The 15473-nt window shown below is 37.9% G+C and overlaps 1 protein-coding gene across 1 annotated transcript; it reads left to right on the top strand.

Moving 5' to 3' along the window:
- The first annotated feature begins 9623 nt into the window (after window positions 1–9623).
- Window positions 9624–12836, top strand: mira (coiled-coil domain-containing protein miranda). Its single transcript, XM_075293127.1, has 2 exons — window positions 9624–11838; window positions 11929–12836. The coding sequence occupies exons 1-2, from the start codon at window positions 10012–10014 to the stop codon at window positions 12568–12570; spliced, it is 2469 nt and encodes an 822-aa protein (XP_075149242.1). The 5' UTR covers window positions 9624–10011; the 3' UTR covers window positions 12571–12836.
- The last annotated feature ends 2637 nt before the right edge of the window (window positions 12837–15473 follow it).

Genomic DNA, 15473 nt, shown 5'->3' with positions numbered 1-15473 from the left:
TATAAAGGATAATTGTCCGCCGCCGAATAGACAAATTTATATCGGCTTAGCCAACGCCGCTGAAGACAAGAAATTAGTTCCAGCCGCCGACAAAAAATGGGTCGGCTTCTTTCTCTGTCGATTATATCGGTTCACCTCGACAGAAATTCAGCCGTCAACAGAGAATGAAGCCGACGAGTTGCGCCGCTGATAAAGTCGGGGCCTTCATTCTCTGTTTACGACCAATTTCTCATAACCGAAACGAATGCTTTCGACTGAAACGTCAAAAACAATTGATTTTTTATATGATTATTGTCCAAGTCAGAGAATGAAGCCGATCTATTTTGCCCGGCGACGGTTGATACTAAATGGAGAGTGAAACAGGGAGTTTCCAAAAGTGGAGTGATATCTCCTGTATTGTTCAACCTCTATCTACTCGATTCCTCCCTCTCCTGACGACGATAAGATTGTGTCATATGCGGGCCAGTCGTCCTTACACATTGTTGATGACATCCTCAGCCACAATATTCACTTTATGGGCGTCAGAGTGTGCAAGCTGTTGTTGTTGTTGTAACAGTTTATTGTGATTTCATCCATTTTTATGTTATACGCTCTGGTACTTCAGCTTGTGGCCAGATCGAGGAACTCTGCGACTAAGGTGGGGTGCGTCCAGAGTGATCTGGTGGTAAGTACGATTATACTGGTAAGTCGGGTTGGTTTAGCAGGGCAAGAGTAAAGATGACGCGTGTCGTGTGCCCTTGGTTCCAAATTGGACATACGTCAGCTACGCTGCTATCAATCAATGATAAGTAGGAATTGAGGCGGCTGCACATGACTGATCTTAATTGGGCTAAAACTTGCCACCAACTGTCGTGGGAGGTCTCTTTCCTCCGGTGCTATGGGCGGTGGGCGGACTCCGAGAACAGTATCCGCATGAATCCTGTTCAAACCTGCCTGGTACGCTGCTTGATCTCGAAGGGACTCTTTTTGTAGCGCTGGATCTCGCTCTTTAGATGATGTATATCAACCCTTACGTTCCTGGGTGGTGGTTGTGTATCCATGAGATGGTGGTTTGGATGATTACTGCGATAACAACCCAGGAGATACTGCTTTGACAACATGTAATTGTGTCTTCGCACAGGGATTATCTTTGTCTCCACATAAAGGTGATCCAGGGGTGTGCTACGTAGACACCCAGTCGCAGTTCTAAGGGCAGCGTTCTGTGTGTTATTCCACTGCCTGTCACTGGTCTGCGGTGTCCACACTGGAGCTGCATAGTTTACCACTGACCGGCCAATTGCCTTATAAGTAGTTAACAAGGTTTCTTTGTCCGCACCCCAAGTACTGCAGGCAAGTAACTTGAGGACCTTGTTTCTACCGCGGAGCTTATTACATATTGCAGTGGCATGGGCGGAGCATTTCCGCCATCCATGTAATAAACAGTGTGGCTGAGGATTTGGTAGCAGATATCCTCAGATATCTGCCACCAAATGTCAGAGTCGATGGCGATGTAATTCCGACTACAAAGATTCTCGGGGTTACATTCGACAGCCTTTTCAAGTCGTCTGCCCGTGCACTCCAATTTGTGAGCTCCGCGGAAGAAACAACTTCCTTAAATCGCTTGCCGGCTGCATTTGCAGTGCGGACAAAGAAACCTTGTTGACTACATATAAGAGTGTTGGACGATCAGCATCAATGGACATTTCAGACAAATGACACTTAGTGGAATAGCACCGTATCTGGCGCGTCATATATTAGCTTTACCAGCCATATACACCTGATTCAACGCCAGATCACTCTGGACGCATCCCATCAAAGTCGAAGAATTCATTGATCTGTATACAAGCTGATGTATAATGCTATGTTCCCACCGACTCGTTTTCCTCTTTCGTTTTTCCAAAACAATTCACCGTTCACACCGGGTTGAGATGTTTTAGTTTGACAGTTACCATGGAAACTAGAAATTCACATTTATTCGAAATTCACATATATGCAACGTTTGTCCAAATTATTACCGCGAGCGCAAAGGGGAAAAAATTTTATGTTATTTTCACATGTCCATGTTCTTAAAAGCCTTTTTTTATTCCTTTTTTTCTATGAAACTTATTTTAATATTTTGACATATATTTTGAATAGGGTATGTTATTCGGGGTATATTCCAAATTAGGTGGGTTCACATTCTAAAATTGACGTGTTTTGGAGGAAAACTTGTGTTTTGAACTTGTTTTATAGTATGGCGAAAACGACTCGTTTTGAAGTGCTTATAAAGGGAAAACATTTCAAACCCCAAAACATGTTTGGTGAGAACGTCGTATAAAAGTGCAAAACAAAAAATGGAAGATAACATAGCACGCTGTTATAACAATAACTAAATGTTTTTCTTCGGCGACTTGATAGCTACCATTCGGTAGCAAGCAATTGTTTATTCAAACTGTAAAAAACCCTTCAGAACTGTTATAGAATTAATTGTACAACTAATCTTACAATAATGAGTCGAAGCCGCCGCCGAATATGTCGACTCATCTCGACGGAAAATTAGCCGCCAATTAATAAAAAATATTGTTTTAAATCAGAAAAATTTATCAATAATTGTTATATTTTTTGTCAATATGGTTAACTTTCTACCCAGTCCGTCAGTATGCTATACAAATTTAGCAAGAATTTAGCTCAGAAAATTTGAATGAAATATAAATGTGATTGTAAGATTGGTTGTAAAACTTAGCACATTAACATTCGGATAACTTCAACTTGATTTTATAATTGATAAATGTCCGCCGCCGAAAAGACAAATTTATATCGGCTTAGCCTTCAAGCCGCCGCCGCGTGAGGCGAAAAATTAGTGTCAGCCGCCGCCGACAAAAATGGGTCGGCATCATTCTCTGGGCTAGATCGACTGAGGAGGTGATTCTGAGTCGATCGGTCTAAATTCTATGCGGTCTAATACGCCCGTGCCCAACTCTTCGAGACATATCTCAGATGTTGGCCACGCCATAATTTTTTTTCGACGACGTAATCTTGAACCATATTGAAGGCTATGGAAATTCGCTCTAACCGGCGATGTAACTTATATAGCTAGGCTTGTATATTCACCCATGTTCTGATATTCGTAACCGCATATCGCAAGATTTTTTTAAAAAAATATTTTCAGTAACTTAAAACCAATTCTTTCATATCCTTTTCCAAGAAAGCTCGTATGGATTAAATGCGTTTATATTTGAGCACTCTCAATTGCACCACAGAGCCACCGGTCATGGGTTCGATTCCTGCTTCGACCGAACACCAAAAAGCTTTTCAGCGGTAGATTATCCCACCTCAGTAATGCTGGTGACATTTCTGAGTGTTTCAAAGTTTCTCTAAGTGGTTTCACTGTAATGTGGAACGCCGTTCGGACTCGGCTATAAAAAGGAGGTCCCTTGTCATTGAGCTTAACATGGAATCGGGTAGCACTCTGTGATAAAAGAGAAGTTCACCACTGTGGTATCGCAATGAACTGAATAGTCTAAGTGAGCCTGATACATCGGGCTGGCTGGCTAATCTAACCTAACCTAACTTGGGGTTCGACGTCATCCTCAATTAAATACCACTTGTACTTTCGAAACTTAACATTCACTGTTTCCTTGTTTACAGTACTCAAAAAGCTGTATTTTTGAAACTGTATTCGAAAATTAGAAAACAATACTAAATTCAACATGGAAAAGGTTAATGGCATGCTAGTATTTCTGTCAGCGATAATGATACCAGCATTATATCATGGTAGAAAAGCCCAATTTTATTGTAACTTGTATAGGGGCTAGGTGCGCATGCGCATCCGAAAGGTGACTGTCAATTATTGTCTTATACATAATGAAAATAACGGCTACATTATAATGCAGCAACCTCCAAAAAATATTGCGCACTATAAACAACGGATGTATCTAGATACATAAGTCACCAAGATAGCCAGCATATACTCAAAACTGGATGTGTGCCGATTTTGAAGTATTTATTTACACACGAATGGTGAATACAAACGTCATTTGTATTCTACAACACTTACATTAGGTTTACCTACACACACACATATATCGTTCATCGAAGAAAGGAGTACCGGCCGAATAAGGAGCTGAACAACTACCATGCTGCAATTGTTTATTCTGTTACGGTGATCAAATCACAATCTCAGAGGGAGGGTTTTTTTTGTTTTGTATTACAATCTATTATTCAAACTTCTTAAGATAATAAGGAGAATTGCGTCGTTGTGTCTTTGGCGCAGTACCACCACCAATTCTTTGCTTTAGCCTGATGTAAAAAGAAGACAATTGCGTTTTAACTCAGAAGGATTTTTATGACAATTTTTTTGTGTTCTTTGGCAGCTGAGCAATATTTCAGTATATCCCTTAAGGAGAGATACCCTTCTTTCCTAGTGAACCCCACAAAGTAGAATAATCATTTCGCACAGCACACCTTGAGGATTTTCCCATAATTGGGAAAACATAAACCGGTACATATGTCGACGTTTCCCTTACTAACGATAATTGCTAGGTTTTCATAAAATAGGATGTGATTTTTTAAAACTCCCCAAGAAAAATGTCATGTAATAACTAAGAAACTCTATTTAAATTAGAGTAGATAATCGATTAATAGCTCCGGTGCGAACAAAAATTGTCCTGCAAAAATGTCTTTGTCGATCTTCAAAGAAAAAAGAAATCGTATGACTGGTAGAGCCCGATATTTTTCATATTTCCGTGATACGTTGTTAAAACAAGAAACATGGCAGTGAAAAACTCTAATGTCTGATATCTCTTTAGCAAAAAACTTAATTTCTCGGAAACGAAATTTTATATCAACGAAACTGTGTTTCTGTTTTGCAAACGTTGAAACTACTTTTTCGAACGTGTGGAACAGAGTCAATTTTATATACATAAGTATGTGCCTTGAATGTCCACTTTATGAGTCATAAAAATTTACATATACTCTCGACATTACCATAAAAAGATTTACATCACATTACGCTTTCAATAAGAAGCCAATTCTTATACTTTTTTCATTAAAAGCCAGTTTGAAGAGGTATTTTATGCTCCCATATAGACCGATCTTCCAATTTGATTTTTGAGGATATGGAAGCCTCAATTTTTATCAGATTTGCTTGAAATTTGAAACCTAGAGGTATTTTAAGGTCCCAAAGAGCTATACCAACTTTGATAAAGGGTGATTTGTTAAGAGCTTGATAACTTTTTTTTTAAAAAAAACGCATAAAATTTGCAAAATCTCATCGGTTCTTTATTTGAAACGTTAGATTGGTCCATGACATTTACTTTTTGAAGATAATTTCATTTAAATGTTGACCGCGGCTGCGTCTTAGGTGGTCCATTCGGAAAGTCCAATTTTGGGCAACTTTTTCGAGCACTTCGGCCGGAATAGCCCGAATTTCTTCGGAAATGTTGTCTTCCAAAGCTGGAATAGTTGCTGGCTTATTTCTGTAGACTTTAGACTTGACGTAGCCCCACAAAAAATAGTCTAAAGGCGTCAAATCGCATGATCTTGGTGGCCAACTTACCGGTCCATTTCTTGAGATGAATTGTTCTCCGAAGTTTTCCCTCAAAATGGCCATAGAATCGCGAGCTGTGTGGCATGTAGCGCCATCTTGTTGAAACCACATGTCAACCAAGTTCAGTTCTTCCATTTTTGGCAACAAAAAGTTTGTTAGCATCGAACGATAGCGATCGCCATTCACCGTAACGTTGCGTCCAACAGCATCTTTGAAAAAATACGGTCCAATGATTCCACCAGCGTACAAACCACACCAAACAGTGCATTTTTCGGGATGCATGGGCAGTTCTTGAACGGCTTCTGGTTGCTCTTCACTCCAAATGCGGCAATTTTGCTTATTTACGTAGCCATTCAACCAGAAATGAGCCTCATCGCTGAACAAAATTTGTCGATAAAAAAGCGGATTTTCTGCCAACTTTTCTAGGGCCCATTCACTGAAAATTCGACGTTGTGGCAGATCGTAAGTCTATTCATGATGAAATGTCAAAGCATACTGAGCATCTTTCTCTTTGACACCATGTCTGAAATCCCACGTGATCTGTCAAATACTAATGCATGAAAATCCTAACCTCAAAAGAATCACCCTTTATATCTCGGGTCATGTTTTTAAATAGCCCCACATAGACTGATCGGCCGATTTGAGTTTTTGAGGTCATGCGATTTGCTTGCAATTTAAAACATGAGGATATTTTAGATCCTACAGGAGCTGCGCCTAATGCAGTTTTCATCGATCGATGCTTTGGTATAGGCCCCATATAGACCAATCTATCGATATCACAGTTTGGACCCATAGAAACAGCAATTTTCTCCTAATATGTCCGCAATATATTTTGGGTCCATAGAGGTCGCTAAATATGATCAGATTTAGTATAGCTCCAATTGAAATGACCCTTTTCGATAAATAATTGTCACTATAAATCTACATTATTCATGACTCGAATAATATGAAAGGCGATATTTTAATACGATTTTTTGAACGCTTAAGGCCGGTACTATGTTCGGTTTTCGAGTTGAAAATCGCGTTGGAATTGCAAAAAAGAATGGCTGCTTTCCCTTATCCAGCAGACCTTTTGCTGTTTTGGCAAATTTTTTTGCTGTGTTTACTAATTTTTTTTTTAGCGTGGTTCTTTTCCACACTCAAAAATTTTTTTAAATATTTATAGAAACAATTATATGTTTACCCGTTTTTATCCTAAGGATATGGCATATGACTGGACAAGACCCACACAGAAAAAATATCATCAAAATATTTCCAATTAAAAAGTTGATTGAAGTTTAAAATTTTTTAATTAATAAATTAATTGATACAATTAAAATTTTAAACAAAATAGAAACATTACGTTAATTGAGTCAATGATTGAAAATTTTAAAATTTTTATTAAAACACTAATTGATACAATTTTTTAATCAAATTCGGAAGACATGTCAGTTAAAAAAAGTGTTGACCATTTTTTTTAATTTTTAGTTAAAATTTATTTCAAACAATTGTTAATCAAACTAAAAACACTAAGCCAATTCTGAAAGTAATTGAAAATAGTCGGAAAAAGCCGATGAAACGTCCAGGAAATGATGAAATAAAATTGTTTTATTTGCATCTTCAAACAAATTGACCGAAAATAGCCCATCACAAATAATTAAAAAAAGAAAATAGTTACCTTTTTTAATTAAAAAATTAATTTAGTTTTGCGATCAACATAAATTAAATTTTTAATTGAATCAATTAAAAATTTGAAATTTGCTTTAATTCTTTAATCAAGTATTTTTTATGGGTCCATAAAGGTCGTGATTGATACTATAATTTTCGTGATAGTATTATTTCAATTAAAAAATTAATTGGATCAATTAATTTCGTGATTGAATCAGAAAAAAAAAATTTAGTGTGCAGAAACATGAAGGTTAACCCGAAGAAGACAGAATTAGAAGAAGAACTAAAACTGAGTTTTTTGGGCAAGACGATATCAGTGTCTGATAAAATAAAGTACTTAGGAGTAACCTTAAACAGGAAACTGAGTTGGAAGAGTCACAAAGAGAGGACTGACACAGCCTAAAGATATTGGACACTGAGCAGAAGAGCGTTGCGCTCTAAATGGAGCCTCAATCAGATGTTGGGAGCATGAACGGAAACAAGAAACAGGACGATCCATCGAAGGATAATAGGGAAGACGGTGGGTGAAACGGCAGATGCCGCAACAATCCATGATCGGGTATCTGTGACAGCCTGCCTTCACTAGATATAATCATACCGTTGAAGAAATTGTGAAATTTAACAATTAAAGCCATCATTTAGTTGAAAACTTTTGAAATTTAATATTCGGAAGATTAAACCGGGTTAATCTACTATAGAAAATTGTTCATGCTTCCTTTAAGGCGCATAATGTGTTCGGGCTTTCCACAAAAACACTAAATTAAAATATATATGAAGACGATTACATTTTTATCAAGTCTTGTCAAATTACAGATGGAAAAGATTCAAGGCTTTGATTGCAAAATATTTTATACTTCAAAATTAATTTATTCGAAAATTAATTTTTGAATAAATCCAGATGGTTTTCAGCTTGAAAACTGATCATAGAACTTATGTAGGCGGTAAAAGAATGCACTAATAATATTATGGTGAAAAAAGGAAAATATAAATCTCATGAACTCGATTATTTATTAATAATACAATCATATCTAACGCTATTTGCGATCGAAATGTGTAAAATATATTACAGTATAAATGAATATAATTAAAATGTGGCACAGTGTGATGAAAAAGTGACGCAAAATAGTAAAAAGTATCACATTTAGTTGCACAATAAAAAGGTGGCAATTATCAAAAAAGTGGTGTATTTGCCGCTAAAGTGGTACAACGGTAACATTGTACGGACCTGATCCAGCTTGGATACAGGGACTGGACAAATTAGGAAGTTCGATAGAGACACTAGAGTTCCTGGAATAAGGACGGGTATGATGGAAAGCAGAAGTCAGAGCACGCAACAAGCCGAATACTTGCTTAGGTGTATCAGCCTACATGAGACAGGGCAACCTGAATCCTTTTCCCAACCTAACCTAACGCGTGTTTATCAGACTTTTTTCTGTTTTCCCAAATATTTCTGGTGTGGAGCGCTTGATTAGTTCATCATATACATATTAGCAGATTTTAGCAGATAAAAAAATTTTGAATTCAATAACGAAATTAATCGAAGCAATTAATTTTTTATTGAAACTGCTTCAATTACGAAAATGCTAGTATCAAATAAAACCGCAAAATAAACAATTAATGTTTTTGATTTGATTAAAACTATAATAATAGCATTTACATTTTTAACTGAATATTTTTTGAACGTCTATTAAAATTTTGATTGAAAATTTTCTATATTTTTTAGATTCTGTTATTATCGAATCAAAAAAAAAACAAAACCCCGGACTATTTATTAAAAACGAACTTCTTTTGAATTTACATTAAATCTTGTAAAACGGGTGGAAACTCCATTGCTCTCCTTAGACCGACCGGTGGTCTCTCGACATTGTTTCTCGAGCGTAGTAAAATTGTTTGTCTCATAATCAACTAGTTTCTACCGTCCGTCCATGGTATGTTCATCGACCAGGTGTGCATGGGATTTACGGTTCAGTTCTTTACACGTTCCCAAATGTGTTGCCTGATGTATAGAAGCACGTTCCATTAAAGATCAGTTTGCGCGCGCACTTCTACATGCAGGAAGAAGTGATGTAGAAAATAATTTCGTTTGAAGGAATGCAAGCAACCACTACATGGGTATAAATGAGTCAATGGCAGTATCTGCGCATGTGTGCGCTCATATCTTAAAGTAAACACCATTGTTGTCTTCCTCGTTGTGAGGTAAACAAGGTAAGTACATTTTCTTCCACTTCCTTCTTTCTTAGACACACACACATAAGAGATCCTTTCGACCAAATCCACCACCAAAAACAAAACAAACAAGACTAGTTATTGCACACAACTAATGCACATAGGGGTACATGTCACATGTATTGGTTGATTGTGGTGGTATTTCCCATTAGTCCCTGCTTAAGGGTGAATCTCATATATCTTGCCATGATAGTGTATTGCGATGTGCAAAGTCGCAAGCTACCTCTGCTCAAAAATATTCAATCATTAGTTAGGTTTTATCCGTCAAACGTAGAGGAACTTTTCCGCCCAAAGAAGAAAGTATCCTTCAGAGTAGATAGTGTGTAATCGTTGTAGTTAGTTGTGTTTCCCACCATCTCAAGCTCACAGAAAATTGTTAAATTTGAAAAATATTTTGTTTATGTTTGTAATTGTTTACAAGAAATTGTTATTAACTATTTATAACTATCGAACTATACTGGTTATCCGCCCATACAAAACAAGTGTTAAAAACATTTACTCCAAAGAAAGAAAAAACGAAATTGGAAACTATCGCAACATTTTTGAAAATAAATAAATCTAAAACAAAATCCTTGATTTAATTTAAAAACTTGATTTAATTTAAAATTGAAACTATTGAAACCATCGAAAAAATGTCCTTCTCCAAAGCTAAACTTAAGCGGTTCAATGATGTGGATACTGCTGCCTGCAGCTCTCCCGCTCGACATGTGAACTGTACAGAATCGAGCGGAACTCCAACTCCTACCACGACCACATCTGCCGCTGCTGCTCATCCAGAGCGTAAGGAGCAAATAGAAAAATTCTTCAAGGAGGCAGTGCGTTTCGCTTCAAGCTCCAAAGACGCCAAGGAATTTGCCATACCTAAGGAGGACAAGAAATCCAAAGGTCTACGCTTATTCCGTACACCTTCATTGCCACATCGCTTACGCTTCCGTCAAAATTCCGATTTAGCAGCAGCTGCATTGAGTAACAATAATAATGCGGGCTCCTCAACAGCCAGTTCAACCCCCTTGCAATCGGCCACTACCACCCCCGTTAAAGAGCTACCGAAGTCTGCTAGTCGTTTGAAGGGTAAGGAAGCTCTGCATCAGGAGATTCGTCATAAAAATGAACTTATTGAGAATTACATGAGCCAAATTGATGTTCTCAAACGTCACGTGGATCAACTTAAGGACACCGAAACGAAATTACGTGAAGAGCATACTTGTGCTCAGCTTAAGACAGAGACCATGATCCACGAAATGACCACCGAAAATAAGTCTCTTAAAGAACTAAACGATCAACTCACTGTCGACAACTCTAGATATGTGGAAACTATAAACAGGTTGGAATCTGAGATACGAGAGCTTAATGAAAAACATGCTGCACAGGTTGAGGAATTGACCAAGTTAAGTGAGACTTTAAAATCTACAAACGAACACTTGGAACTTGAAGGCAAGAAGCATTTAGAGTCACAAGCGGCAATGCAATCCCAAATCTCCAAATTGGAGCAAGATATACAAGAGGCACAGACCCGTTTGGCTGGCGATGCCGAAAAGGCTCGCGAGAACTTTGAAATCATAGAGAATCTGAAAAATATCAATGGCTCTCTTATGGCCGACGTAAATAACCTAAAGCAACAGATCGAGCAAGATGCTCTCTCTTATGCACAAGAAAATAAGATCATACAAAATGAAATGGATTGTCTTAAAAATGAGCGCAATACTCTCAAGAATGATCTGGCCAGTAAGTGCGATCTCATAAAATCTCTGCAGGATGAACTTCTAGATAAAAGTTGCGAAATCGATGCTCATTGCGATACAATTCGCCAATTATGCCGAGATAAGGCCCAGTATGTTGAGAGAGAGCGTCTTATGAACTCGGCCGAAGAGAAGGTACGAAACGCTGAGGCCCAAGCAGAACAAAAAGTTCAGAAATTGGAATCCGATTTGGAAAATGCCATTGAACGCGAGAAGGCTTACTGGCGTTCTGAACTTGAGAAGCGTCAAAAGATGGCCGAAAACGAGATTATTAAGATCGAATTGGAGAAACAAGATGTGATGGTCTTATTGGAAAGTACCAATGATATGTTGCGAGACCGCGATGAGAAAATTCAAAAATACGAGGACCAATTGCGTAACGGCATCGATTACTACGTCCAATTGACGGACAATTTGCAAAAGCAAGTTGTTGATCTTAAGAACGATGTGGCCAAAACCATAACCGAAAAGTATAATTACCAGTTAACTTTGAATAATACCCGGTCAACCGTGAACATTCTCATGGAACGCCTGAAGAAATCAGATGCCGATGTTGAGCAGCTAAAAGCTGAACTCGAGTCCATCCAGTTGGCCAAGGGCGCTTTGGAGCAAAGCTATTTGTCGTTGCAAGCCGAGCTCGAACAAGTGAAATCTCAATTGCAAGAATCTGAAGCAACCCTAGCCTCCCTCAAAGCTTCATCGGAGTCGTTACAAAAAGAGGTATCCCTTAAAGAGTCCATGTTCAATGAAATTCTAACTTCTGAAGAAGAAACTTTGGCTAAATTCACTAAAATTGCTTCTTCATTCCAGGAGCGCATCGATGGTGATGCTGCCAAATACCTGGATATGTACAACGAGCTCAAAAGTAAGGACGAGACGCGAGAAATCTACATGCAGGACATGAAGAAAGCTCTCGACGAATTTGCCACAGTACTGCAATTTGCCCAGCTCGAATTGGACAACAAAGACACCACCCTTCTCAAGGTCCGTGAAGAATGTGAGCAACTTAAACTTGAGAACATCACACTCAAATCCAAAGTAGAGGAGAGCTCATCGAAAGTAGCAACCCCAGCCAAAAAGAACAGCACCGATTTGGAGAAGATCGAGGTACTGTTGAATGATTCAGAATTGCGCGCAGAATGTGAGAAGATTGCATCATGGTTCCTCAATTCAAATGAGAAGAATGTCCGAAATGATAGCTCGAATGAAATCAGCGAACTGCTTAAGCCCACCACGCCGAACAATAAGGCCTCGCGTACGTGCACTACGCCAGTGCGTTCATCTGGTGGCAAGGTCTCAGTCACAACGGTCAATACCCCACGTACGCCACGAACTCCAAAAACAACCTCTTCGCACACCCCACGTACTACACCCAAAAAGACTGTACTCTTCCCAGGCAAAGAGAATATTCCCAGCCCCCAGAAGCAAGTGTTGAAAGCGAGAAATGTGTAAAGGCTAAATTGAGGTGTGTGATATCACCCATTCTCTGTTTATATCTATTTTAAATTTTTAGGCTAAATCTTAGTTTAAGTTTTCTTTAGAATCTAAAATATCGCCACCATTAGTATAATCAAATTATGTCAACCTGACCACCTGGTATATATACCTATGTTCGTAAGCATTCCCTTTAAACTCAATGAAAATTTTTTATACTCCTTTTCTGTATGTTTAACTGGTAAAAAAAAAGAATATTATCAAATGCAAAGAATTGTTTTTTTTTATGGTGCGCAAGTATAAGATATGTGGTGAGAACAAATCTAAATGAATGGGGATCAGAGAAAGATTTTTGAAAGGTCTTTATGTTGATAATTGGGTTGTTCATCCTATCCGGTTTCTTTTTCGAATAGTAATAAATCATCTAACATTTGCTTCATATAATCGTTGTGAAATGTTATCCCCTTTATTCGGCAGTCATATGTGACGCGGTAACTTGGGATCTTTCGATACCTTACAATTCCATTCTTACTTAAGGTGACGAAACGACGTTCTCTTTTGTACTGCAGTTTAAGGGTGGTTTTAATAACAACAGAGTTCATTTGCAATGTAGGTAAATCATTAGACCGTGAGAACTCGACCGACCGTCCATGCATAGGAATTCTAATTTCTGCAGATGTTTAAATTACAACAATACACTTTAAGGTATATATAAATGGCTTGACAAAAGTAAGTACATCAAATACCACAAAAAGGATATACAGCAAGTTTGGTTTTCTTTCGTTCAAAGAAACCCAAATTCTTAAAACCCCCAAAAAACAGTACATCCTGGTTTCTGACAATAATAGTAAACAGATCGTTTTTTAAATCAGTTACTTGCTTCTCCTATCGAATTATCTTGAAGATCAGGAAAATCACATGCTAAGAGTTAATGTTAATCGAAAATAGAATCTATATTGGCCAATTTAACAATGTTGACTTCATCTTCATAAACGCTCAGATTTCTGAGTTTAACAAAATAACTTCAAGTTTTTATTTCACATGACTAAAAACAACTTTCGCTTCGCCAGGAAGCTAAGAATTATGTAATAGAAGAACAAAAGTTGTACATAGGTATCCTCGCCCTGCACGGTGATGTCGTATGAAGTAGTATTGGGTTAACAGAATAATAATTCATGCAATTTTTTCAACGTATTTTAAAGTAGAGATGTGCACGTGAGTAATATTTTACTCACGCTCAAGCGCACTCACGACGGAAAAATCTTACTCACGTGCACGTGACACGAAATTGTCATGACTCACGAAAATTTTCGTGATTCGTGCGTGAGTCACGCTTATGACAACACGTGAGTGTGCGTGATTAACAAACTAAAATGTCGTGCGTGAGCGTGAGTCACGAAAATAATATCTTCGTGAGTGTGTGTGAGTAACGAATTACACTCACGAAACTATTCCTGCTCTCCAATATAAAACGCTTAAAGAGTTAAATTCAATTACAATTTTAGTGACACCTGGGATGTTAAGAGTTTAATAAAACTCTCGATTTTAATAATGCTCATGTTTTCAGACACTTCGGTAAGGTAAATTAATCATAAAATTATTCGTGAGTCACGGCATTTTTCGTGAGTCACGACGTTTTCGTGCGTGAGTACAAATTTTCTTTTCATGAGTGTGCGTGAGCGTGAGTCCTACCAAAAAATATCGTGCATGAGTATGATTTTTCAGTCGTGAGTGTGCGTGAGTAAACTATTACTCACGTGCACACCTCTAACTCACGTACGATATTGTTAGGAAGGATTCACGCTCACGCACACTTACGAAAAGAAAATTTGTACTCACGCACGAAAATGTCGTGACTCACGAATAATTTTATGAGTAATTTTCCTTAGGGATGTGCCTGAAAACGTGAGCATGATTAAAATCGAGAGCGTTATTAAACTCTTAACATCCCAGGTGTCACTAAAATTATAAATGAATTCAACTCGTAAGGGTTTTATGTCCGTGGGCGGGATTATTTTCGTGAGCGTATTTTTCCGAAATTCGTGATTAACGACACTCACGAAGAAATTATTTTCGCGATACACGCTCACGCATGACATTTGGTTTGTTAATCATGTTCACGCACACTCACGACGTTGCCATCACGACTCACGCGTGAGTCACGAAAATTTCGTGTCATGTGCACACCTCTGTTTTGAAGGTAGTTTTGGTTATTCAACCCTAAAATAAGTTTAAATTCCAGTTGGGTATACATAGATCATCTCAGGCTATAGAAAACATCGATGTGTTCAAAAAATTCGATTGGAAAAATATGCCATATTTTCTATCTTGACCTGCCTGCTGGCAGAACAACGAATGATTAAACATGCCGACAGACAGATATGACTAGATGAAGTAAGTATCGGCATGTGCAAAACATAATTTAAAAGTTAATAACCTCTCTATTTTATGGTTGAATGTGTAGCATGTAAGAAAGAAAGTCTGAGGATTGGCAGGCAAGTCAATGTGCGCTTTGCATACATATCGATATTTATCCTATTCGGCTACATTTGCGATAGTATCTTGGTCTCCGATCACGATTCAATTAGTCCCTCAAATCTCGTTTAATTATTTTTTGTTGTTCGACATGTGCTTTAGCGGCACATCACCGACAGTTTCTCAAGCTAATTTTGTAGACAATATTTTCTCTATATTGACTTCTTTACCCTTGGCGGTAGCCATTTTCCGGAGCACATGATTATTCAAAATCAGAAGTACAATCACGATGAAACTCGTTAAACCAATTATTTTAGAGTTTAGCTATCAAAGGTGAAAGGTCCCAACGCTCTTTTATTTCACTGCTTCATCGAATGCTTAAAAACACCAGAACACACTCGTTGGCACACGCGGTAAACAAACAGAGTTTTTTCTGGCTGATAATT

The sequence above is a fragment of the Haematobia irritans genome, chromosome 2 (genome assembly GCF_050003625.1).
Source record: "Haematobia irritans isolate KBUSLIRL chromosome 2, ASM5000362v1, whole genome shotgun sequence".
Lineage (NCBI taxonomy): Eukaryota > Metazoa > Arthropoda > Insecta > Diptera > Muscidae > Haematobia > Haematobia irritans.
This window is presented reverse-complemented; position numbering and strand designations above follow the sequence as displayed.

What these genes read in the sequence shown, in the direction of transcription:
- mira (XM_075293127.1), top strand. Translation starts at nt 10,012, where the DNA reads ATGTCCTTCTCCAAAGCTAAACTTAAGCGGTTCAATGATGTGGATACT. An exon ending in CGGAGTCGTTACAAAAAGAG is followed by an intron (nt 11,839 to 11,928) that starts GTATCCCTTAAA and finishes TCTTCATTCCAG; the next exon opens with GAGCGCATCGATGGTGATGC.